We start from the raw sequence: 26,832 nt of genomic DNA, 5'->3' as shown, positions 1-26,832 counted from the left end.
TCATAAACAAAAGTATGCCATTTTTCTACTACCTCATTAAGTACTTAAAAATTATAAATAGGTTCCAAGAGCAGTTAACTACAAGTTTCAGAAAAATATTTTTACCTAAACTCTTTTGATAGTGTTCTTTTGCCTTTTCCCTAAGAGTTCTTGTGTATAGCCTGTCTTTCCTGAAGACCTTACGATCCTCAAGGGGAAAAATTGTTTCTCTGAATGGCAAAAGAGATTGAAAACAGTGAAATATATTATCTGCTAATAAGTTCAAGCTCAAACACCAATTTCTAAGTGGTAGAAGCTTCTTAGGGAGGAATAGGCACAGTGACTGACAGTGTTTTCTTTGCATTAACACCAAAAAGTGTCATCACCTCTTCTGTGATTAGAACAAGAAAAAGACTACAACATGACTTTGTAAAAAGATATAAGGAAAAATGAACTTCCATGGCACTAAAGATACAAATCAATGAGCAGCTTTACCTATGGAAACTATGAACCACATTTTGCAATAGAAGTGTGGAATAATAAAATGAATACTAGAACAAAATTTATTATTTAAAATGCAGTACCCCAAGTGTGGGTAGAACAAACATAAACTGCTTTCCATTCTCATTATCATGTCATAAGACTATTTTCCTATAGGTAGCTAGTTATGTGATATCTGAATAACCATTCAGGAGGATTTATACATGCAAAGAGCCAAGGTTGATATTTCTGAGAAATGCTTTGAAAGCAATTATTAAAATTCAAATCCAATTAACAGACATCTAGGTATCACATACTAAAACCTATAAACTTTATAGTTTTTTAACCTCACGCTTAACAAAAAAATTAAGACATATAACACCAACTATACATTTATATAATAAACAGGATATCACAAATTAGTACCTCAATAATTATCAAATTTAGATAATAAATGTTACAGTAGCCCTTATGATGGAGGTATTACCTCAGTCTTACAGCAGCTATGAAATCTTTTAAAGACAGAATTTATGTAGGTGAACAGAAACTTGTGTATTTCTGCCTAAAACATCTTGAAAAGACGTTAATTGATGTTAGGAATTTTTACTATTGAGATTATTATGTATTACTTACCAGGTCCTGAGACCCCATGCACATAACCAAACGTGCTTTCTTTATCTTCATCACGTATTTTGGGTAGCTTGGAGAAATCCATCATGTTAACTTACCTATGGTAAAAAAAAAAAAAAAAAAAAGAATTAAGTTATAATTACAAACTTTAAAGCAAAAGAACCAATATAGGTAGTGAACTTTGGTGTATTCTTGAGTTATTACCACTTCTTCAAAGTAAAATATAAAATTCTTAAGATTTGGTTAAAAGTACCTCATTCTTGGATAGTCTACAGTTATTAAAACTCAGAATTATATATCCGTATGCAAGACATTCAATAGAAAATACCCCATGGAATGTAACAGACTGTGAATTCTTTCCAACCTCTTATCTAGCCTGACAACATCTTGCCCTCCCATTATTTCTCTGACTGCCTCTCTACTCTTCCCCTTAATCAGGCTGCATAAACACTGAACTCCTTGCCATTACTCAAAGCACATACACATTCTGCCTCAGGGTCTTTGTACATGTTGTTCCCCCTGTCTGGAGTACTCTTCTGCCAGATGTCAGCTTCTATATACCTCCTTCAGGTCTTTCCTCAAATGTCCCCTTCTCTGAGAGGCTTCTCTGCCTATCTGCCCATCTATTTAAAATACCTCCCCTCCTTCTCTGCTTTATTTTTTTTATCATCTAACAAGTTATATCTTACATTTAATAAATGTTTAAATGTAAAATCTACCTTTAAAATATTTCTGGGATCATTTTTCCCTTTTTTCTTTTTTTTAGCAGAACACAGAATATCGTAAGAAATTTAGTTCAACTTCTTTACTTTAGAGATGTGCAATCTGAAAAACCCAAACAATGAACTATTCAAGTCCAAATAGAAAACTGGTTACAGATCCCAAAGTAGAAAGTTTCTATGTAACTGCTGGTCTAACTTATTGCTGACAATTTAATAAAGAAGATAAAATATATGTACATTTAAAAAGCTAAATAATGTCTCCAAACAACCGTAAAGTAAAGGTTACAGATCAATATGTAATAAAGTATCAAATAATACACACTTATTTACTAAAAGTTCAAAGATTAGAATGTTTGGGGAAAACATCTTGAAGGTCAGGTATAATTAGCATAGGAAAAGGAGGAGAGCAAAAGGCATTTCAGGTGGGGAAATAAGGAGAACAAAAGAAGGGAAATAAAAATCTCAGGAACAGTTAACAGCCTGACTGGAATAAAAGGTTTATGTTATGGCAACAGTGAGAAATAAGGATAAGGGAGACTAATTTGTGGGTCTTGAAATGAATGCCTACTGGACTTTATCCTACAAACAATAGGAAATAACCGAAGATTGAGGGAGAACTGTTATGAGAATAATGATGTTTAACCAATCTAACGTTAAGTAGGGGAAGGGATGCAGGCATGAAGAGAAGTTGAAAAGCTCCGGAAATAGTTATGGGGTGAGTGTCAATATGTTACCAGAGCTGTCACCAGACCCTTGCTCAAAACCCACCAACCCCTCCTTGGAATAGGAACTAACATATATCTTTAATCACAGGGTCTGGACACAAAGAAAGGAAGCTATAGGAAGAGAAAAACAAAAACCGGACAGAACCAGCTGAAAGCAAGATGGCGATAAATCTTAACTCCAAGAGACCCCGAGTCTCTTTCTACACTGATTTTACTACATTAGTGTACTAAATGACACACCTACTGGCAGCCGTGACTGGAAGTCACTGACCAAAAAAGGACAGAAAAGTGGTGGCATCCCATTTCCAGGAAAGCCTGCCTCTTTCCCAGAAAACTAATGCATATGCATCCCCATCATTAGTCTCACTCCTTCCCCCCATTGTCTTTATTCCTTAAAAGTAAATCCGTCTTGCCATTAAGGCGAGAGCTTGATTTGTGTACTAAGTTCCCACTTATCCATCCTCTGGCCATTGAATAAAGCTTCTGTTGCTTCAATTTCTGCTTTGGTTTCATTTTTTGGCTGCTGGAACCCGAATGGAAAAAAACCTTCTCTGTGGAGGCAGAGGGCCTCAGTGGGCTAGGGCCCGAGTAAGGGTCCATACAACTTAACTGGTAACGAATGGACTCAATTTATTAAATGTTTACTGAGCTCCTACCAAGGAAAAGGTACTGTGTTAAACTTAGGGAATAAAGACTATGAATAAAAGGAGATTTCACTGGTTTTAAACAACTGTACCATAAGACAAAATTACTTAAGTGTTCAAAATGACAACACATTGGGAGAAAAGGAGAAATTGATTCAGATGTGGGAAAAGTGTAAAGCAATGGGGATGAGTTAGGGGAACAGGTAAGAACTGGAAAGTAAGTTTCAAGGCTGAGTTGAGTCCAAATAGAAAGAATACAGAAAGAGAGGAAAATCAAACCCTGAGGCTTAGGTATTAATTCAGGCAGGGTACAGTGGTGTTTTTCAGTCTTTCTGGAGTCATTGAAGGATGGCTACAGAACCCTACACTCCTTGGAATACAATTTGTAATCCATTAACCAAGGTATCAAAGAATTCGGGAAGGGCGTGTAACAATAAAGTCATTAACAGTGGAATTCTGGTTTGATACACTTAGTGCCTTCAGAAGCAGGACGGTGTACAGGGATAACAGGGAAGAATTAAAGAGTGATTAAAGAAACAAGCAAGAGTAAAAACAATTAAAGATCAAAACCATATGGCGATTCACTTTGTTATACAGCAGAAACTAACACAACATCGTAAAGCAATTATACTCCAATAAAGATATTAAAAAACCCAAAAATCAACCACATGGCAATATGGGAGACCTTCCAAATGAGAAGAATATGATCAAAGGGGCAAGAAAAGTACCAACACCTTAAAGATGGTATCAGTGATAAGGTAGAGACTATCATCACTTTGGTCATTTATTGATAAAGATGAAGTTAGTGTATAAGTCCTTAGAAATCATGGAAAAATAATAATAAATCTGATATTACAGTCACAAATGTCAATGTAAAGGAGACAAGGATTTTGGTGTCAGTAGGAAAATTGGAGGAAGGGCAGTTGAGGGAGGAAGTAAAGAAAAGGGGAAACTGGTTTATTTAGGATTTTCCAGCCTCCTAAAGATGCAGAAGGGAACTGTTGAGGAAGTAGGAATGGGACTGCAAAAGATTAGAATATAAAAAGATGAAAGTTTTTCTAGAACCGACTTAGATAACAGGGGAAAAAACAAAGTTTCAAGATAAGCATTTATTTGGGAAATGGGCTGGGCAAAGTCTTCAAAGAAGTACTAAACAAGCAAAGGAGGTCAAATTTTAATCTCCAGAAAATCAAAGATTTTCAAAGTCAGAAGAGAACTTTATAATAATACAGTCTAACTTCTTCCCTAAATATGGGTATTTCCCATGATACATGATCTGCCTATTAAAGTGGAAATATCATGAAATATTGAGTCAGCAGGCTTAGGAAATATCCTGATTCTACCAGCCACACACTGCAGGAGATCTTGGACAAATCAAAATCTCTTAATATCTTCATTTGAAAAACACAAGTACCACCTACCCTGGGGCTATGATTAAATTACAGTTTGTCAAAATGTTCCTTGTGAGATGTAAAATGCTCACAAAAAATTCATCTGTAATACCTACCATTTAAACAGGGCTTCAGTTTTGAAAAAGCCATTCTATTTTCAGAAATCGCCTCTTACAGAGTTGTCTTATATCCAACCTAAATCTACTTCCCCAACTTCTACCCTCTGGCCGTTTCTTCCAACTACTGTAGCCACACACAGTATTGTCCCTCCCGGAGGAATTCTCTTTGGTGTCAACTGTCCCTCAAAGGATAGACTTTTTCAGATCTTTCTCCCCTGAGGCTACCCTCTTCCGGAAGTATTTCAGATATCAATGTTTCTTTTAAAACAGAGCAAACAAAATTAAAAACTGTATTCTAAATGTCATATGAGTAAGTTCTGAAGAGTACCACTTTCATCTGTTCTGGCTGCTTTCTTTTTATTGAGAAACAGAGACCAAGGCTTTGAGTCAGACAAATGAAGTCTGAAATTATAAATTGTGCCCTTGAGCAAATCAAATTCTTTCAACCTTCTGAGACTCATTTCATCTGTAAAATCTACTGGGATTGTTGTGAAGCACCTAACAGTAAGCCTAACAGAAAAGTATTACTGATGACTACTAACTTTATTCTGTTAGTACAAGCTAATATTGCCTATATTTCTAAAAAGAACCTAACATATTCTTATCTTATTATATGAACCAAATCTAGTCAAGTGGCTAGTTTTTTTCTTAGCTATTATGTGTATTTTACCATAACTTTATTTTCTAAAACTAAGTAGATTTTATTTTAAGCATCAGTGATATGCCAGGTGCTGTATCATAGACTGAAAATACAGTGGAGTAAGAATAGTTACAATAGGGTAACAAATGTGCTCTCATAGAGCAGTGCAGAGTGATTTAGAAGAGGCATCTAACCTTGACTTGGGCAGGACAAGAGTGACTTAGAGGAGGCTAAGCTGAAACTTGAAAGATGTGGAGGCATTAGAGTATACAGTAGAACTTTCTTACAGATGCTTTAAATCTCCTAGGGTTCATGAAGGTGTTCTAGAATGTTCATGAGGCAATAATAGTATCTGTTCTGATTTTTAAAAACAGGTGTTTACATATTTTCCCTTTTAAACAACAAGAGCCTCCAAATGTATGAGCAATAATTAGTGGAAATCAAATGGGTTTGTTCATGATTCAGCTGCCTTGTGAATTTATCACTCAGCTGGATAATCCTAGCCACCATAGGAAACTGATGATTCTACAGTTTTAAACTTTATTTTTAGGCATATATTGTTTAATTTATGCCAAAGGCAGCAGGCATTAGGAACAGTGATATCAAACTAATAAGTGAACCAAGAGCCTAAGTGATAATTCTATAAATTCACTTAAATATGCTTTTCACCAGATCCACAAATTTCCATTCATCTGATTAATATTCTTATAACAAATCAAGATGATTCTACTTTTTAAAAAGTCAGTGTTTACAACAGCCAAGATATGGAAGCAACCTAAATGCCCATCAATAGATGAATAGGTAAAGAAGATGTGGTATACAAATATAATGGAATATTTCCCGGTTGTAAAAAACGAATGAAATCTTGCCATTTTCAACAACATGGACCTAGAGGGTATTATGCTTAGTGAAATAAGTCAGACAGAAAAGGACAAATACTGCATGAGTTCACTTAAATGTGTAATCTAAAAAACAAAACAGGACTTCCCTGGTGGTCCAGTGGTTAAGACTCCACACTTCCACTGCAAGGGGGCACAGGTTCCATCCCTGGTAGGGGAACTAAGATCCCGAATGCTGCACTGCGCAGCCAAAAGAAAAACAAAACAAATGAAGAAACATAACAAAACACAAACAGAGTCATGGATACAGAGAACAAGCAGGTGGTTGCCAGAGGGGAAAGAGGTGGGGGAAGCAAAGAAATGCGAGATTAAGAGGTACAAACTTCCAGTTGCAAAATGAATGAGTCACAGGCATGAATGTACACTGCGGGGAATACAGTCAGTAAGTATAAAACTGGAAGGAAAAAAAAAGTCAATGTTAAGAGGAGAAAAACATGATGATGGTCACAAGTAATTTAGCTTTTTGTACACCACTGTATGATATTCAGAGAAGTGGTTACAAATACATTCAAAAACCAACTCTTAACACATCTTTCATGATAAAATAAGAAAATTGTGAAAACATCAGTTTTTTTTTTTTTGCGGTACGTGGGCCTCTCACTGTTGTGGCCTCTCCCGTTGTGGAGCACAGGCTCCGGACGCGCAGGCTCAGCGGCCGTGGCTCACGGGCCCAGCCGCTCCGCGGCATGTGGGATCTTCCTGGACCGGGGCACGAACCCGTGTCCCCTGCATCGGCAGGCGAACTCTCAACCACTGCGCCACCAGGGAAGCCCAAAACACCAGTTTTTAAAGTATAAAATGTAGGAATTCCAGGCACTTTTGTCCATTTTTGATGCTTCAACATGTTAAATTTTAATCTCGGCTTCAACTCAGACCTTTATATTTGCTGTGCCCTGCCTAGAATGTCTTTTCCTCACTCTCATGAAATAGTCCCTCTCCTCCCACTGTCATCCTCAATGCTCTTACCCTGCTTTTCTTCATAGAACTTTTAACTACCTGAAAGAATATTTTTTCTTTTTAATTTACTTGTTTACTGTGGTTAGTATAAGCATCTGTATCACTCCCTAGAATACTTAGTTTCATGAGGGTAAAGAAAACAGTGCCTGGGCAAAGAAAAAAGCACTCAGTGAATAGTTACTGAATAACTTCATACCCCCTAATACCATCTCCATTTTACAAATGTGGAAACTAAAGAATGGAGATGTAAGTAACTTTGCCCAAGATCACAAAACCAGCAAACAGTAAAGGTGGGATTATGAGCCGAGGCAGTCTGACATCAACGCCTATGCTCTTTAAGCACTGCACTCTGCCTCCTCAATTAACTAGGCTGATTTCTATTGTACACATCTAAACAATCCTGTGTGGTACAGAGGACAACAGTCTCTACCTCAAGACTATATGTTTTATCTATATCTTTTATCAACCTTCGGATTCCACTTCAAGGAAGAGGATAGCCAACAGCTGTCAGCCCTTCAGGGATGCAGAGAGCTGCCTTGCCCACATTCACACCCTTCACAGAGCAACCTGCGCCGGGTGACTGAGCAAAGTGGAGGTATAAAGAAAGGCCCAGCCCTATCAGCCCAATGCGGAAGTCACAAGCAATAAATGCTCACTCCAGATCATCCCACCTGGTCAGCTGAGGCTTTGTCGGGCTTGCATTGCATTTGCACTTCTTCCCCAGACCAACTCTGTTTCCGTCCCCTTCCTTTCACATGTGTTGATCCTTAAGAAAATCTTATACACCAGACTCCTTTTAGACATCTGATTCCAGAGAACCTAAAATACTTACAATGAACAAACTGAATAATTACTTCCTGGATAACTGAAACTTAGACTCACACTTGAAGCACTACAATTTTTGGCCTGTTTTCTGTCTTAGTAATCTTGTAATTGGTTACTTCGGGAAAACGAAAAAACAATACAAAAGTGGGTTTAGAAAGCACGGCCCAATAGGCAATTCTCCGGCTAAGGTTCCCATGCAACGAAAGCCTTAGTTTCTGAAAGGAATTTGCTCCTCCTGCTTCAACATAAACCTTAGATACAGCCCATCACCAGCAGTCACAGGAAAAGAAGTCTAAAGTACTATTTTCTGATATTGGAAAATATGTTTTCCTGGTCCATAAGTTTCAGGCTCCAACCTCTTAACAGTTAAACACTTTGAGAAACTTCCAAGGATCAGTCCAAGGTACTAGGCTTTCTTGAACATTAAAATTTGCAATTCCCACAGCACTGATATAAGGATACACACACACACACACACAGACATAGATAATATACTTCTAAAGCTTTTTCATCAAAGCACCCCAATTGCAGAAGAACAAGTAAGCACTAAAGTAATAAATACCTCCCCACCACTTCCTCAGAATCTTGACAGACAACAGGATGTTACTGCAGTCTACTGTAAGCAGCCAAATTTCTTTGTCTGCTCTTGTATACCCTCTTAACCCAAACAAGTTTTGCCCTCTACATCATCATACACAATGTGTGTTTTACAAGAAAAATATGGAAGTGTTTCCTCCCCACAAATAAAATAAAAATGATAAATTAGGTAGACATATTATATTGACAACTACTGAATAGGGCAAAGCATATAGCAGTTTGATAGACATGGTCATACAACGTACTAATTTGTATCCATTAACCACCCTTCATTGTTATCTATGAAAAGAGTGAAAATAAAAATACCCCACTAAAATCTTCTGCTTCACTACTGAATGCTTACGTATCTATGTGAAAAAGTACAGGCTTTTTTTTTTTTTGGCTGCGCGAGCGGCTTACGGGATCTCAGTTCCCCAACCAGGGACTCAACCCATGCCCTCGGCAGTGAAATCGTGGAGTTCTAGCCACTGGACTGCCAAGGAATTGCCAACGTAGGCTTTTAAAAATGTTAAGACAACAACCTCCCAAAACAGTTTAACGGCTATAAGCAAATGATACTGCAAGTCAGATCATACTGAAAGTTAATCTCATGCCAAATCTCCATAAGATCCAAACTATCATGATATGATTTAATCCTACATGAAGTTTTATGTGCTATGTAATAACTCCTTTCTAATACGATATGCAGCTATTATTGTTGCTTTCAATCGTTTAAAAAATAAAAGCATGATACTTACTTTAAAAACAGTTGCTTTCAATAAAACAATGTGTTATATGTACCTGCGCTCATAGAGAAATCAACTCGATTATATTTTTAAAATTGGCTTTAGTTGTTGGACTCCTCTTTTAAGGATAAAAAGTAAATGCAATTAAAACCAAGCTTCTGGGGACTTCCCTGGTGGCACAGTGGTTAAGAATCCACCTGCCAATGCAGGGGACACGGGTTCGATCCCTGGTCTAGGAAGATCCCACATGCCGCGGAGCGACTAAGCCTGTGCACCACAACTACTGAGGCTGCGCTCTAAAGCCTGCAAGCCACAACTACTGAAACCCACTCACTGCAACTACTGAAGCCCGCACTCCACAACAAGAAGCCACCGCAATGAGAAGCATGCAAACCGCAAAGATGAATAGCCCCCACTCACTGCAACTAGAGAAAAGCCCACACACAGCAATGAAGACCCAGTGCAGCCAAAAAAACCCAAAAAAACAAAAAAAAATCCAAAATTCTAATAGTCACAAACTGTAACCACCCCCCATATTTGTGAAAGATTAAAAAAAAAACCCCAAAACAAAAAACCCTGCTGTAGAAGGGGAAAAATCCAGATAGCACAGGCAACCATCGGATCTAATGAGTCACCAGTCTCTCCTCCAAACACTGCAGAACACTGCAGTGGCAAATCACAACACCAGAGGCCCACTTTTGTTCCTTCTGTTTTATAAGATCCCTTACAAATTGCTATTGGTTAATGCACTATACCTAGTAATTTCATTACTCAAAGAAATGTTTTCACTACCAGTCTTGCATGATACAATTGCTGGAGGCAAGGGTAAGGTGTTATGTAAAAGCTAAATACCAAGGTTCTAAGACAAGATTTATTTACATACAAAATCCTTAATTGATACCGGGGCACTTCATTGATACTTAACGTAACACTTGGAAATGTACATCCTATCCAACTGACTGAAGACTATCTTTGGAAATAATAGATTTTTTTTTTTTAAGATGAAGAAGAATCTAGTTGATTAAAAGCAAATACTTATTTTCATACACAGTTTACCTTCTTGGGGAAAGGCATCAAGAATCTAATATTTTTATGCTTGCTATAAATTATAACGAAAGTTATAGAATTGGTAGAATTCCAGCTAAGCACTACCTTATATTCACAGAGTATAGTACACAATCATTTTGTGAAGTACTTTTCTATTCATTTTATTTAACCTACCTCCCTAGCAACACCATTAGAAGGGCTTATGTGTGGGCTTCCCTGGTGGCGCAGTGGTTAGAGTCCGCCTGCCGATGCAGGGGACATGGGTTCGTGCCCCGGTCCGGGAAGATCCCATATGCCGCGGAGTGGCTGGGCCCGTGAGCCATGGCCGCTGAGCTTGCGCATCCGGAGCCTGTGCTCCGCAACGGGAGAGGCCACAACAGTGAGAGTCCCGCGTACCGCAAAAAAAAAAAAAAAAAAAAAAAAAGAAAGGCTTACGTGGCAGATTACTGACTAGCATAACTAGTTCCCCCTTTTTATCTTGTTAGCAAAACCCTAAATTGGCTGAAATTTTGGTAGACACATCAAGGTAATTCCAGGTCCCCTGTCAATGACTGGTTTGGAAATGAGCATGTTATGATGTTCTGACCAATAAGAGGTAAGGCAAAGTCTACTGGGGAGCTTCTGGGAATGATTTCTTTTTTCTTTTAAAATATACAGGCCATGAAAAACACTTTTTCCCTTGGGATCTGGTCATCTGCGTGGTACATGCAGCCATCTTGGGACCTTGAAGGAAGCAAATCTAAGTAGCCAGGCCACCTTGCTAAGGACAGCAAAACTGAAAGAAAGCATCTGGGTCCCTGTTGCCTTTATAACAAAACAGAACGGAGAGGATTTCAAGAATAAATATTTTTATATGGTATACATATTTCATAGTGTTATTTTTTTTAAAGGATAGGCCAAAAGGTTAAGAATAAAGGCATCTATGAGGTCATTACTTAAATAGTTCACAAAAAATTACTTGAGATGGACTACAAGGAAATATGCAGACAAAAGTGGGAATCAGAGTAGAGAAGTATAGAAAGATCACAGATGGCAAACTGGACTAACAGAATCAGAAAAAATTTATTCCTACTACAATAAAATTTTTTGAGGGCACACACAGATAACACCCTTTCACTTATTAAAGTACAACTAATCCTGTAAAAGAAACAGTAAAGATAAAAGGTAGGGTGGACAATTAAGCTGGGAATAGAATTCAAATCTTATTGGCTACATATTCTTATGCTTTGATGACAAGCTTATCCATAAACAATTTTGATAGCATTTCTAGAAATAAACAATCACAGATTCCTTTCACTTCAAAATTTTATAAATAAAAGTGGGTTATATTGAGGTGATAATCCAAAGTATTAACCAGAATAACAAAATACTGTATTTAATGTATAAGTTCTATGGTTTGAAATTTACAGGCTAGAAGCCTATGACCAATGGTAGAACTGTCATATGAACAGACTCAAGTATCCCTGCCTTCAAGGGGCATAAATTTATCATTTTCTTAACTCTCTTCCCTCCACATAGCATGGAGCCTTGCACAGCAGTAACTCAATAAAATGTTCTGATATTAAAAACAGATAAACTACTACTTGTTAAGCACATATCACACTCCAGGCATTATGTTAAAAAATAAACACATCTCATTTAACCTTTAACAACAGTCCTAGGAGGCAGGTATTGTTTGATTACGAAACAGGTTTTGAGACTTTAAGCAACCCGCTCAAGATTAGAGCTATGGAGTGGAGAAGTCCGAATTTAGTCTGATTTTAACATCTAAGCATTTATAATAACAACAAATAATTCAAAAGACCTTATTTAGCCAGTAGCTTTAACCTTTATTATCTTAAAAAAAAAAAAAGCCCAGGATGCCTCTTTTCCATTATTAACTGACTCTATGTTAGAATGGCAAAGAATAATATGCAGGCAAAAGGGAGAAGACGAAAAAGAGATGATATAACAGATCATTCACAAACTAAAGAGCAAGTAGTATAACAACCAAGAATTGACTGTTTCTAGAATATCCATCTCCTAAAGAACTAAGATTTTTAAAGAACAACACACAATGCTGTGTTTTATTAATGCCTAGCTTTATAACACAAACATAAATAACTGATAATAATAGTAAAAATAAATTTAACTGTAAAGTAAATGGGCATATTTGGAACTAATAAGAATATTAATGAAAACAGACCCAATATAATTTTGCTACAGGGAATAGTAGTAGACAATTTCTGGTTAATAGTCTGTCATAAATTTGGAATAATAAATTTACCTGAAACAGTATCTGAGAAATTCCTCTTATTTTTCTTATCTCTAAGACAAAACTTATTAAAGAGTTAAAAGTTATAGTGAAGCTAACATTAATATCCCATAAGACTTCTATGTGAATTTTTAGAATATTTCTTGATTTCAGATTACAAAGAAAAAAACGAGTCACTGATTTTATATTTTAACTTACCAAGAATGTAAACAGCCAAAAAGATAGCTAAATGATACAAACAGTAAAGAAAATAAGCATTTGTTACATACTTCTGCTTAAAATTTATTTTCAGAAGCAATATGCTTATAATTTTTAAAATACCCAAAGAAAAGTCTCACAACTTGAATACTGTTGACTTTGATGTTATTTCCTCACAATTTTTTATATAATTGTAATCAATACTATAATACAACTTGACATATTTTTAATAAGTATCATCTTAAACAGTACAACATTCCATTAAATGGATACCATAGTTTATGTAATAATTCTCTTTAAACTACAGTACCCCACTTTTTGTTATTTATATATAAATAAATAAATAAAAATAAATAAATAAATAAATAAATAAATAAATAAATATATATATATTTTTTTCGGTACGCGGGCCTCTCACTGCTGTGGCCTCTCCCGTTGCAGAGCACGGGCTCCGGACGCGCAGGCTCAGCGGCCATGGCTCACGGGCCTAGCCGCTCCGCGGCATGTGGGATCTTCCGGCAGGCGGACTCTCAACCACTGCGCCACCAGGGAAGCCCTTAGTGGTTATTTTGTTTGATGTTATAAATGCTAAAACACCAAATAATTATACAAAGAATAGATAAAATCTTATCTCCATTATTCTGCCTAGTATTATTATTTAAAATTTTACAAACAAATATTAGCTCAAAAAGGCTATACAGGAACTTCCCTGGTGGTGTGGTGGTTAAGAATCTGCCTGCCAGTGCAGGGGACACGGGTTTGAGCCCTGGTCCAGGAAGATCCCACATGCTGCAGAGCAACTGAGCCTGTGCACCACAACTACTATGCCTGCTCTCTAGAGCCTGAGTACCCCAACTGCTGAGCCCACGAGCCACAACTACTGAAGCCCACGTGCCTAGAGCCCGTGCTCCGCAACAAGAGAAGACACCACAATGAGAAGCCTGCACACTGCAACGAAGGGTAGCCCCCACTCGCCGCAACCAGAGAAAGCCCACGTGCAGCAACGAAGACCCAACGCAGCCAAAAATATAAAAATTAATTTATTTTTTTTAAAAAGGCTATAGAACCACACACAGAAATGGACAACTGACTAAAATGGACAATTTTACACAATTAAAATGATGGGCAAGAGATCTTAAGATATACTGCACAAAGAAGACCCATGAATGGCAAATAAATACATGAAAATATGCTTAATATTAGGAAAATGCAAAGGAAAACCACAATGAAATGCCACTCCATACCTAGCGGGGCTAAAATTTTAAAAGACTGACCACAGGAAGTGTTGGTAAGGATGCAGAACTAGAACTCTCACGTACTGCTGGTAGGAATGTAAAATGTACAACCACTAAAAAAACAATCTGGCAGTTTCTTAGAAAGTTAAGCATACACCTATCATATGACCCAGTCATTCTACCCCTTGGTATTTACCCATGAGAAATGAAAGCTTATGTCCAAACAAAGAATTTTACATGGATGTTCATAGCAGCTTTATTCATAAGTCAAAAAGCAGAAACCACCCAAATATCTATCAACAAGTGAAGGGATAGACAAATTGTGGCATTTGTGGTATACAGTGAATACTCAGCAATAAAAAGAAATGCATCATTGAAACATGTAAAAGTAAGAGGTAGACCCCCCCCCACCGCCCTGGGCAAAGGGTTACATTTATATAAAACTCTAGAAAATACAAACTAACCTATAGTGATAGAAAAGAGATCAGTGGTTCCTTGGGGATGGGCAGTGGGGAGGTATAGAAGGAAGGGATTACAAAGAGGCACGAGGAAATTTCTTTTGAGGGTGATGGATATGTTCACTATATTGACTGTAGTGATGGTTTCATGGGTGTATACATATATCAAGATGTCAAACAGTACACTTGAAATATGTTTGCAATTATGTCAATTATACCTCAATAAAACTTTTTTTTAAAAGCACAAAGTATTGACAATATGACTCCTGTAAGGGCATAATGCTTACACAGAATATATCATATTCACTTTTGTTTTTACTTGTGAACTAACAGTTACAGAAGACTACATGATGCTATGTATGCCTATGATGCTAATAAGAGAACCTTAACCCTAGGAACAGCTGAAAACCACCACACAGGCTTTTGTCTGTTTAGAATGAACTAATGTGGCTCTTGATAAGGTTGTGGGCACCCACTTGTCCAGTCAAGTTCGGCAAATCCTGAGAATTTCCAGTCCCTTATTAACAGCTCAGAAGTATATTAGTCAGAAATGCCTCTAAAGTACTTACTCATCTTTGTTTCAGAACAGGGCTTAATGGCAATATCTTGTGTGAGGATTTAGGAATATTATCTTGAACTGTCGAGCCATGAGGCATGAGGCATAGAAGGGTTTGTCCTCCAAGGTTCAGGCTCAGCTCTAATATTTTAGATATCAAAGTTGCTACGGTGCAATGATTCATTTGGAGGGTGATGGTAGAGGGAGCTATTGTCTGTTGTTTTATTCTTCTCTGAGGTAGAAATAGTCTACAATAAAGAATTAATAGTCTTTATCATTGCCTATTTTTAGGTACTTCCCCCACCCTCCTTATCCAACAGCATCTTTGGGTGAGGATGAGATCATATTTAAAATACGCACACACCACTGAAAAATAGCAGGTACTATAAATCTACATTCAAGCACTGCAGGTGTACCAAGTTGGGACCTGAGCATTCTGTATTTTAAGTGTCTGCTTTGGATCACATTGAAGAGTTTGGGTGTCACTTGGCCTATTCTTTGGATTAATAAGAGATACTTTTCTTTCTTGAAACAAATGAAATAGAGGACACTGAACAGAAGTATGTTATATTCAAAATAATTTGTGGATATTGTAACTCATGTTAATAAAGTCCCTCACTGTCTGATTCTGCATTACCTAAGACTAGTACTTATAGTGACAACCCATTTTTCACAAGATACAGTTATTCTCACATTTAGCTAGCTATCACACTCTAAATGTTCGTATTAATTGGCAATCTGATTCCCTATGTATTATTTGAGAGCTCTAACATAATTGTTTTGGTTCATAAAATCAGCAACTTTCACAATTATTAACTGTAGTATTTTACTTTTAATAACTTACAAACTTCAATTGATAGAATTTCAATGTATGAGTCACATAAACAGCACTTCAAGTTATATCTAGGATGTTTACCATTATTTGAAAGTAACAAAAAGTCATGACATTTGTCAGACCTTGATCTCATACTGACACTGTTAGATGCTGATTAGATATGGGGTAACCTATGCTATCACATGATGGTAGGTCACATGTAATTCAGGGATGCTAGAAATGTTAAAGGCATCCAGCTACTCAGCTTCCCTAAGACTCAAGCTAAATGGACAGATTTTGGCAAAATACTGAGGACAAACCTGACCTTCAGTGCATCCCTAAATTGGACAATAAGTTGGCAATACCCACCAAAATTCAAAATCCTTTGACCCACCTCTTCCATTTTTAGGAATTTACTTTATGTGTACAAAATGTGCTATTAACAAAATAATCTATTACAGCACTGTTTCTTACAGCAAAAGACTGGAATGTCCATTAATATGGAGACGACGTCTTCAGAGCTGTGGTGTTAAGATAGTAATCTCTGGAAAAAGACTCTCTGGGTTCAACTCCAGAGTCCTATTACTTATGAACTGTGTGACATTGGTGGGCATTTAACCACTCAAAGCCTAAAATGCCTCATCTGTTAAATGGGGATAAAACTAACACCTATCTTATAAGGTTGCTGAGAGCCTTGCATGACTTAATTCAAGAAAAGTGCCTGATACAGGAGTAAACTCTCAAAAAATTGTTGTGTAGGATGATGATGATACATTAGTACAACTGAATACTAGACTATTGTTTAAAAGAATGTGGCATCTTTAACTGTATCAATGTGGAAAAATCTCCAAGGTAACATTGTTAAATGAAAAATGTAAGGCCTGGGAATAACATGACAAGATGCTACCTTTGTGAACAAATACATGAGAAAAAAGAGTAAGGATGGAGAGACGGGGAGAAAACGCACACATGTATGAATATAAAAATTTTACTGTATTTGTACATGTATTATCCATTCAACTTAGTTAAAAATATTGAGTGATTCGATGAGCGCTAAACCAATTAAGCCAAGTGATAAAATTACTATATATAACTAATTAACTGAGCAAAGAGCATAGTAACTAAATAATAATGGCAAATATGTACATGGCTCTTATTATGTAACAGTCATTGTTCTAATCACTTTTCTTACATTATTCATTTAATCCTCACAACACTTAATGAAATAAATATACTCTTAATATCCTTATTTTAAAGCTGAGAAAAATACAATACAGAGACATAAAAGAAACTTCCCCAAAGTCACACTGCTAAGAAGTAACAGAGCCAGGGTTTGAGCCAGTCTGGCTCCAGTACCTACACCCCTAACCTCCTTGCTTGCTATGTTGCCTCTCAACACTACTCTAAAATTACTTTTTATTTACATATATCCCAACTCTTTTCAAAAGGAATTTGTACATTCCTCAAAAAATGAAAAACAGAACTCTCATATGATCCAGCAATTCCACTCCTGGGTATTTATTTAAAGGAAACAAAAACACTAACTAGAAAAGATATATGCACCCCACTAAGTTCACTGCAGTATTACTGACAATAGCCCAGATATGGAAGCAACCTAAGTGTCCATCAACAGAAAAATGGATAAAGATGATGTGGTGTGTGCATACAATGGAACATTAGCTGTAAAAAAGAATGAAATCTTTCCATTTGCAACAACAGAGATGGACCTATAGGGTATTAGTGAAATAAGTCAGAGAAAGACAAATACTGTATGATTTAGTTACATGTGGAATTTAAAAAACAAATGAACAAACAAAACAGAAACAAAGTCATAGATACAGAGAACAAACAGGTGGTTGCCAGAGGGAAGGGGATTGAGGGAGGAAAGAAACATGTGAGGGAGATTAAGAGGTACTAACTTCCAGTTGCAAAATAAATGAGTCACAGGTATGAAATGTATAGTGTGGGGAATATAGTCAATAAGTATGTAATATCTTTGTATGGTGACATGTCGTAACTAGACTTATTGTGATTATTTTAAAAGGTATAGAAATATCGAATCACTATGTTGTATAGCAGGAACTAACATAGTATTCGCTTTAAGTCAATTATACTTTGAAAACAAAAGAGATCAGATTTGTGGTTACTAGAAATAAGGGAGCAGGGGAAGGGGTAACCAGATGAAGGTGGTCAAAAGGTACAAACTTCCAGTTATAAATAAGTGCCAGGGATGTACTGTATAACATGATATATAATTACATTACTGAATGTTAAATATGAAAGTTGTCAAGAGAGTAAATCCTAAGAGTCTTCATCACAAGAAAAAAAATTTGTTTAACTTTCCTTAATTTTGTATCTATATGAGAGGATGGATGTTTACCAAAATTACTGTGGTCATCATTTCATGATGTATGTAAGTCAAGTCATTATGCTGTACACCTTAAACTTATACAGTGCTGTATGTCAATTATATCTCAATAAAACTGGAGAGGAAAAATGTGTACAGTTTACAATAAAGAACATATACATAATTAAGTTAGTAAAACTTTTAAGGAAAAGGGGAAACAAAAAATATCAACATGAGAAACAAATACAAATGCTTTAAACATATAACAAATCTCACTCTAAAGCAGGGGTCCCTAACCCCTTGGAACCCGGCTGCACAGCAGGTGAGTGGCAGGCAAGCGAGCGAAGCTTCATCTGACACTCCCCATTACCGCCTGAACCCTCCCCCCACCACTGCACCACCCCCCCCCACCGCCGCCACCCACCCCATCTTCAGAAAAACTGTCTTCCATGAAACCGGTGCCAGATGGCAAAAAGGTTGGGGACCGCTGCTCTAAAGCATCTGTTATTTTCTATTACGGCTTTGAATGATATATTAATTTCAGATTCTTAAAAGGACTGAAATCAAGTATTAAGTAACTTAATTTTGCTTCTTTATAGGCATTCTTATTTGAAGCTTTCTAAGGAGAGTTACGTTGTATTTAGTTTTTTCATTCACCAAAACCCAAATGTGGACTTTCCCTTATGCTGACCGTCAAACAATTACGTCAGGTAACAGACTCCATAATTGTGCAATATGCTCTATTATCTCCAAGGCAGAAAACATTTCTGGAGGACTTAATATCCATACCAAAAATAAAATTTGTAACCCTATCTGGTAATGCCTATTACTTTTCTGTACATTTTTAATGACAACTTCTTATTGGATGCCCATGGGTTATCACATACACAAAAAAATTAAGGAGAGTTTATGGAATCAGCAGGGTAATTTATACACTTTCCCCTCAGATACCTAAGTAATTAAGACAAAAAAAAATTTCAGACAATTGCCATTTCTGGCCATTTCAAATGGAATTCTTCCTTTTGTTAATTCCTTCTTTGCCCTAACAGATCTTTTACTTTTAATTAATTAACTTATTAATTAATTTCTGGCTGCGTTGGGTCTTCATTGCTGTGCGCGGGCTTTCTTTAGTTGCGGCGAGCAGGGGGCTTCTCTTCCTTGCGGTGCACGGGCTTCTGCTGCAGAGCACAGGCTCTAGGCGTGTGGGCTCAGTAGTGGTGGCTCGCTGGCTCCAGAGCGCAGGCTCAGTAGTTTGGCACACAGGCTTAGTTGCTTCGTGGCATGTGGGATCTTCCCGGACCAGGGCTTGAACCCGTGTCCCCTGCATTGGCAGGTGGATTCTTAACCACTGCGCAACCAGGGAAGTCGCTTTTTAAAAAAGGTAGTTTTTTCTAATTACAGAAACACTACATGTTCATTGTAAAAATAAAAACACATAATACAGAAAAGGGTAAGAAAATAAAAACCACCCAAAATGCCCATCCATGTACTAAGGTAACCACTAAACATACACTTTGGTGACCATCCTTTCTGCAATTCAACTTGTACAGATATGCACAAACATGTAGTTTTATGCATGTGTTATTGTGAATACCCTGCCTTTTTTCCTTTGTCTTTGTTTTCTTTTGCTTACTTCCTCCTTCCAGTGTTGACAATCATATAGGCATATACAAAACTCATGGTGTTTTTCAGCTGTTTAACAAAAATGGGATCTCGTTACATATTTTTCTCTAAACTTTGCCTTTCTCACTTAAGATACATGATGGATCCTTTTAGGATGTATTTGGAAATCCTTTTGATTCACCATTATGGATTTAACTTCAATTTTTTTTTTAACTCCTACTTTTAATGGACTTTAAAAACATAAAATCTGTAAGTTATATACCAATACCCCTACTGACAGGCATTCCCTTTGTTCCCAGGTTTTTGCTACTTCAAACACTGCTTCAATCGACATTCATGTGAACACTTGCTACTTGCTGGTGTTTTTATTTTAAGGAAAAGAGTCCATACAGTGGGATTGTTGGATGGGAGAATATGTGTTTTTAATATTAACAGATATTGCCTGATTGTTTACTAAAAAAACTGTAACAATTTACATCTCCACTAGCATTTTATGAGAAAATCCTTTACCACTAGCGGTAGGTTTACCACTTAATTTCTGCTAATCAGAAAAAAAATGTTTCATTGCTAGTATATTGATTACTAGTGAAGTTATACATCTTTTCATAAGTTTGTTGAATGTCTGGATTTCTCTTCTTGAAGTTCTGGTCATATGCTTTACCCATGTTTCTATTGTGTGGACTTTTTCTTAATATGTAAAAGTTCTGACAAATGTTAACTCTATCTGTTATACATATTTCAATTTTTTTTCAATCTGGCTTTTGTCCTCTATTTTTGCCATTGAAAAATTCTTCATTTCTATGTGTTCTCATACACCTATGTTTACTTTTATGACTTTCAGATTTCCTATCTTGGTTTAAAAGGTCATCACTACATCTAGATTGTATATATAAAAAAATTTTAGGGATTAATATTTTTAATATTTTATTTTAAATATTTAAGTTTTTAATCCATCTTGAAACTAGTTTCTGCATATGCTGCAAAGTACTGGCTCAAGTTAATTTCTTCCAGACAGACAAGCTGTGCCAGTTACATTTACTATATATGTCCCCATTTTTCCCACTGGATTGAAATATCACTTCACCATGTATTAAATTATTTTATATGCTGGGATTTACTTCTGCTTTTTAAAATTCTGCTGAGCTTACAGAGGCCTAAAAACATACCTGCACCTATAAACTTAAATAACATATTCAGTTATCTGGATAAGTCAAAACATTTTCACTTAGGATATCCAAGTAATTAAGAAGAAATCATCATTTAAATGCCTAATTCTCCATACCAAATTAAAAAATTATTGCCCAAAGCAATAAACAGTGATTGTAGGAACTCAAATAGAAATTTTAGAACTTTCTTAAATCTCCTAATCTAAGATGACTTATTTTGATGCATTTCTGTCCATCTTTTTCAATATGTATATACAATCATTACTACACATACAGTTTCTGTATCATGCCCTTTCTTCAATTTTATAAGTGTTTTATAATTTAGTCTTCTCTATTTTATTGTTAAATAAACACTTAAAAGAATTAAACTAAGAAATAACTAAAACAAAACAAAGTCTGGTTGTTTTTCATTGCTCAAGCACATGTGCAGCTCTTCTGCATTATATCATGCATTACCCATTTTACTTTCAATGAAATAAGCTTAACTATTTTTCAGAAAAGAAATAAAACATGGCATGTTGTTGATATAATTTTTAAAAAGGTTTGTCAACGAAAGAACAATGGTTTCTACAGATAGCATTAAGATTCAGAAAAACACTGAAAATTTTATTGTAGTAGCTAGTCATAATATTGACACCAAAAAAATAGCAACAAAAAAAACACAGGTTAAATCTCAAAATATCTATGAAATACCAGCAATTTTGAAGGCTAAGTGCAGTTGTGAAATTTATTAAACAGAGCTAACTACGAACAAATATAAAGGGGCGTTTCAAAAAAATTAATCATTAAATAATTTTATTCACAGTAGTAACTAATTCTAAAGATGACTTTAATAGTTACAGGTAAAAATAAAGATTTATTACTATGAAAATATACATCTATTTCAGCTATCTTTATAAACACACACACAATGTATATGTATTTACTATACATATAATATGTATATACTATATATATATAAAATAATACACTTATATAAACCGAAGTCACTTTCAGTTCACAACAGGAAACAAAGAAAATAGTAAAATTTTAAAGTCTCTACAGAAAAATTAAATGGAAAATATGGTTATTGATCATAATTTATTTCACTATAATAGAAAACTTGACATTAAAGACATTAAAGAGAATATTCAATAATCTCTTAATAAAATCTTTCCTTAGAACAAATGAGTTATTTTTTTCAGGACTAAGGTGAAACATAAACTCATGATAGCTACACTTCAATTATTGTTTAATTTACTGATATTTTCCAATGCAAAACCACTAAACCTTGTGAATCGTCAACCTAGGAAGGGAAAAGTTTTACTCTAGTTCACGTCTCCATTGTGTTCTCTATATTCCTATGTCTACTTCAAATGAGGATAAAAATAAGGCATAAAAACAGAATAAAAGGCAGAAATTTTAAATATAAGCTAAACTCAAAAGTTCCACCTCTATAGGGTGGTATAATTTTAATATATTTCTATAATCCAGTGAGGGATAATAATTTAGAAATACAATACTTCCTTAAATTGATTCCACATATTAATGATCATGAGCTCTGGAAAATCTTTATATAGAAAATATTAAGTCACTGCAGTTGCCAAAATAATAGACTTTATGTTGATATTTCTTAGCTCCTATTAATAAATCTATTTTAGAATCTTTGCTAGAAGTACATTTTTCTTGCTATTTTTTGGTAATAAGCCTCATTTCAAATTCTACTCCTTACTCCATACCCCAAACTTGTTGCTCAATTTTATAGGATATCTAAAAGTCTCCTTTAGAAATTCAGTATATAAAATCAAACTAGGTATCAGCAAAGTTAAGTTTTTAAATGTACAAAGTATGTACTAGGCCCTCTGCATCATGATCTAATTTAATAGCATCTATGGCATAGATTTAAACAGGAGGAAATTTAAGCTTAGATTAAGTAAATTGTCCAAGGTCACACAGCTTAAATAAGTGGTAAGGCCAGACTTGAACCCAGGTCTATAGGATCAGGAAATACCGCTTAGTTTTAAAAATACTTTCACATAGATTACCTAGGGTTTATCTCACTTGAAATCGTAACACCCTTGATAGAAAGGTTCCTAAGTATCAAACCATAAGCCCCCACCCCCAACTTTACTTAAAAGCATATAGCTAAAGTGGCAGTACTTAATGATGATTTTCTGACTTTTAGTCTAGTGCTATATCACGTGTAGCCTGTACAGTGCCCCTTTTTTCAATAAACACAACTCACTCCTCTTCCCTTCCCTATCATGCAAACACATATGTTGTGAAAATAAGTTGATCACTACATTAATAAAGTCCATCTGAGGTTTATATCTATTCTATTGACCATGATTTGGATGGTTACTATTAACAATTTATATCTGAAAGCTAATACCTAGTGCATAAACTCAGTAGGAGCTATGATCTGCAAGAACTTTAAAAGTAGTTTAATCTCCCTGTCCAACTGTCAAACACTCATTCAATAAACAATTTATTTAATGCCTATCAAGTACTTCTGCATCCTGGTACTAAAGACACAACAGTAGAGACACTGTCCTTGAATTCCTAGGAGCTTTACAGTTTACTAAGGAACAGCCCAGCAAACAGTAATTAAATACAACGTGCTAGAAATGAAAATAGAAGAATAGAAAATATTGTGTAGTAGTCTATAGAAGTTAGTGCCTAGTTCTGCCCACAGAGGAAGAAAGCATCTTGGTGGTGGCCATAATCTACAAAGGCAGTGACATATAAGAAAGACCTCAGAGTAAGCACACAAGAGGTGTCAGGGACCCGAACACAAAAACCCCCGTGTGCCATTTAATGTTGGACTACAGCACAATTCTCTAATGAATGTTAAGATTTCTACATATAGGGAATTCCCTGGTTGCCCAGTGGTTAGGACTTCGTGCTTTCACTGCCGGGGGTGGGAGTGGCGGGGGGTGGGGGGGCCGGTTCAGTCCCTGGTCAGTGGTCAGTGGACTAAGAACTAAGATCCCATGAGCCACGTGGCAGGCCAAAAAAAAAAAAAAAGATTTCTGCATATAATACTCATAGATTGATAAAAAGCTCGTCTCAGAAATGGTTTCCACACTTCACATCACTTGTTTGTGTGTGTAAATCGAGTATAACGTCAAAGCTCTTTTTCAAATTCAACTTAAGTAGCAATTTAGTCACCAATTCCTGCTGCCAATCTTCCAGATTTCATTAGTGGTCTAAATTATTGCTTTTGCAAGTTCTCTAAAATCAGGGGAACTGTGAAGTAAAATTGCAAACTCATTCAACCTCTTTCACATTGACATTTTCTCCTCTAGTGCTCAATCCTTTTTAGCCTGTTTTCTCTGTTCCATTTTGGTCTCACCCAGACAGGACTGGTTTAGACTTCAAGAACTCCTCTTATTTGGTGGAATGTTACCTGGGCAATGAAGCAAGACTGCTTACATTTTTCTCTCCTCTAGTGATCAGGGAACCTCACTCTGGAGCAAACTAATGGATAAAACTATATTTATATCGGTAGCAAGCATACCGATACTTAAACATCTCAAACAAATTAGTGCTTTTGTCCAATTTAAGTTATATGCACAAAATGCTAAAACTGTAAATCATAACAGTGGCCTTCATCATTACTTAGAGAAAGCAAGAAAGATCTTTAAGGTTATGTTTTCTAGTAATGAGCATCAATAAGCGAGTTTCTCTATTTTGAACTTACTACAAAACATTTTGTTAAATTGATGTTACTCTAGAATTTTAACTTCCCCCTTAACAAAATAAGACCAGTTTATTGCAGAGAATTTGGAAGATACCAGAAAAACAAAAATAAGTCATTCATACCCACCACTCAAAGATAATGATTCCATCTTCCTCATTTTTCAGTTGTCTTTCTAATGGATTCTTCAATGACATGGGTTAGAAAACTCTAAGGTTTAACTAAGAATATAATTTTTTCAGATTAAGAAAAAGTGTAATTTAAATTTTAAAAATCAGATTTGTAATTTCTGTAAGGCCTTTCAATTTAAAAGAACCAAGGGACTTTCTGAGTTTGCAGTATAAACAAGAGTTTAACCCCAAACAGAAAAACACTCTTCCCTAAGGCACATTGTTTGGGGTCAAAACATTGGTTACTATATTACATGTGAAATGGGAGTACACTGGGTTGGGCAAAAACCTAAACAATCTTTTCTGCACTTTCAGAAAATACTGTTCATCAAAATCTGAAGAGGTCACCTGGACTTTTACAAATGGGGAAAGCTAAGGAGGGATACAAACGCTACTTAACATAAATTTACCACTAGTCAAGGAATTGACTGGGAGTGGCAATTACGTAGGATTTTAGGGAGAAATGGCAAGAGGATGTCAAAGGCAGAAAATATGAAGTCAGCAATATCTCGACTTAACCTCCTTACCTTTAAGTTTATGGTCAAACACATTAGTTTAATTATCTTTCCAGCCCAATTAGTTTCTGAAGAATTACTTCCCTTTCAGGGAGGTCACTTTTCCATAAGCTAGCCTGGGTCTCCTGCAGATCATGACACCGCAACACCATCTTTCAACGCCTCCCCATTCAATCTAGACTGTCGCATTACCAACACCTCCTGTTTTGAAGGTAGCATATATTTATTCTTTCAACTGTCCTCTCCTTTTCTGCACCATTAAGTCAGAGAAGAGAAAGGTAAACGGCCACCTTTTACCCTTCCAGATCCATTCAAAGCTTGTGGACATCTATAAAACGCCTCTCGCAGGGATGTCAGATAAAAGCTAAGAATTAACTGAAAATGCACATTCGGAAGCAAGATTTACAGTGACACCGCAGTGAGGGCCACATCGGTGACATTCTCTCCCAAGCCTGTCTCACAGGAGACGCCTCTGCCTCCGGGGTTTTTCCTATCTCCCCGCTCCCCAGCCCCGGGCTGAAGGTAAAGACTTTACAAGGCCTCTGCCAAAGAACAGGGGATTGAGACCTGGAGGCTACTGCAGACCCCGAAGAATGCCTGAACCAATCCCACTACCCGAAGCCCCAAAGACTCGAAAGGGGAACCATAATGGCGGCACTCACCCCCCAGCCCCGGGAAGGGTGGACATGTTAACTCCTAGGTTGCAGGGGCGACCACATTGGGGGAGCGGGTGTCAAGATAACTGGAGAAATGAGATCGCCGGTGCAGGATGACAGCGGGGGGAAGCCCGGGACAGCAGAGGCCACCATTCACACTCTCTCTTCTCTTCATCCTCTCACCTCTTCTCTTCTATCCCAACCAGCCGCCGGTTACCGGTCGCCACTCACCTGCCGGGGCGCGAGGTCCAGAAACCGTACCGATCACCTACCCGGAGGCTCTGTCACTGTGGGAGGGGAAGTCTTCAGCTGCAGAGGGGGGCGGGTTTAGACAGTCACGTGACCCCGGGCTCCGCCCTGTTCTCCCCAACCGGGCTTGCTGCATCTCCGGCGCCTGTATTTTTGCGGATCGTTTGAACATTAATGTTCTTGCGATTAGATTTTAGGACTGCAAGAACAAAACAAAAATGTCCGCAAAGATTATGTTGTAAAGTGCAACGTACAAGGCGTGGGTGGAACGGGCTAAAGTGCATTGCTAAGGAAGTGACGTTCACGCAGTGGTCTCGGGGCCGGAAATGGAGATAGAGTTCCGCCCCCCTGGGGCCCGCAGGCAAAATCCCAGCCTTATGGGTTTGGGGCCATCACGTGATATCGAAACCGAAACGTGCTGGACGGAAGCCAAGTTATCCGGCCAATTGTTAAATACACCTATTTGTCTTAAAAGCACTAACTTACTTAAGTCTCCCACAGGCTTCTTTACATTTAGAGGAACCAGCTTTAT

General features: G+C 36.7%; 1 protein-coding gene across 2 annotated transcripts in view; it reads right to left on the bottom strand.

Moving 5' to 3' along the window:
- The window catches only part of ATP6V1A (ATPase H+ transporting V1 subunit A), a 52,913-nt gene extending 26,402 nt beyond the window's left edge, over positions 1-26,511 (bottom strand). The window contains exons 1-2 of one of the 2 annotated variants that reach the window (XM_029214790.1): positions 26,283-26,511; positions 1,093-1,187 (exon numbers count right to left, since the gene is read on the bottom strand). In XM_029214790.1, the coding sequence (XP_029070623.1) occupies positions 1,093-1,177 (85 nt within the window). In that variant the 5' untranslated portion in view covers positions 1,178-1,187; positions 26,283-26,511. Of the gene's footprint in view, positions 1-1,092; positions 1,188-1,808; positions 2,087-26,282 lie in introns of those variants that run through there. The other variant, XM_029214791.1, reaches the window with a different exon arrangement.
- Positions 26,512-26,832: the final 321 nt, after the last annotated feature.

This window comes from Monodon monoceros, unplaced genomic scaffold, assembly GCF_005190385.1.
Source record: "Monodon monoceros isolate NGI ecotype Baffin Bay Population unplaced genomic scaffold, NGI_Narwhal_1 Super_Scaffold_11, whole genome shotgun sequence".
Classification (NCBI taxonomy): domain Eukaryota; kingdom Metazoa; phylum Chordata; class Mammalia; order Artiodactyla; family Monodontidae; genus Monodon; species Monodon monoceros.
The sequence above is the reverse complement of the archived record's forward strand: the minus strand, read 5'-3'. Positions and strand labels throughout refer to the sequence as shown.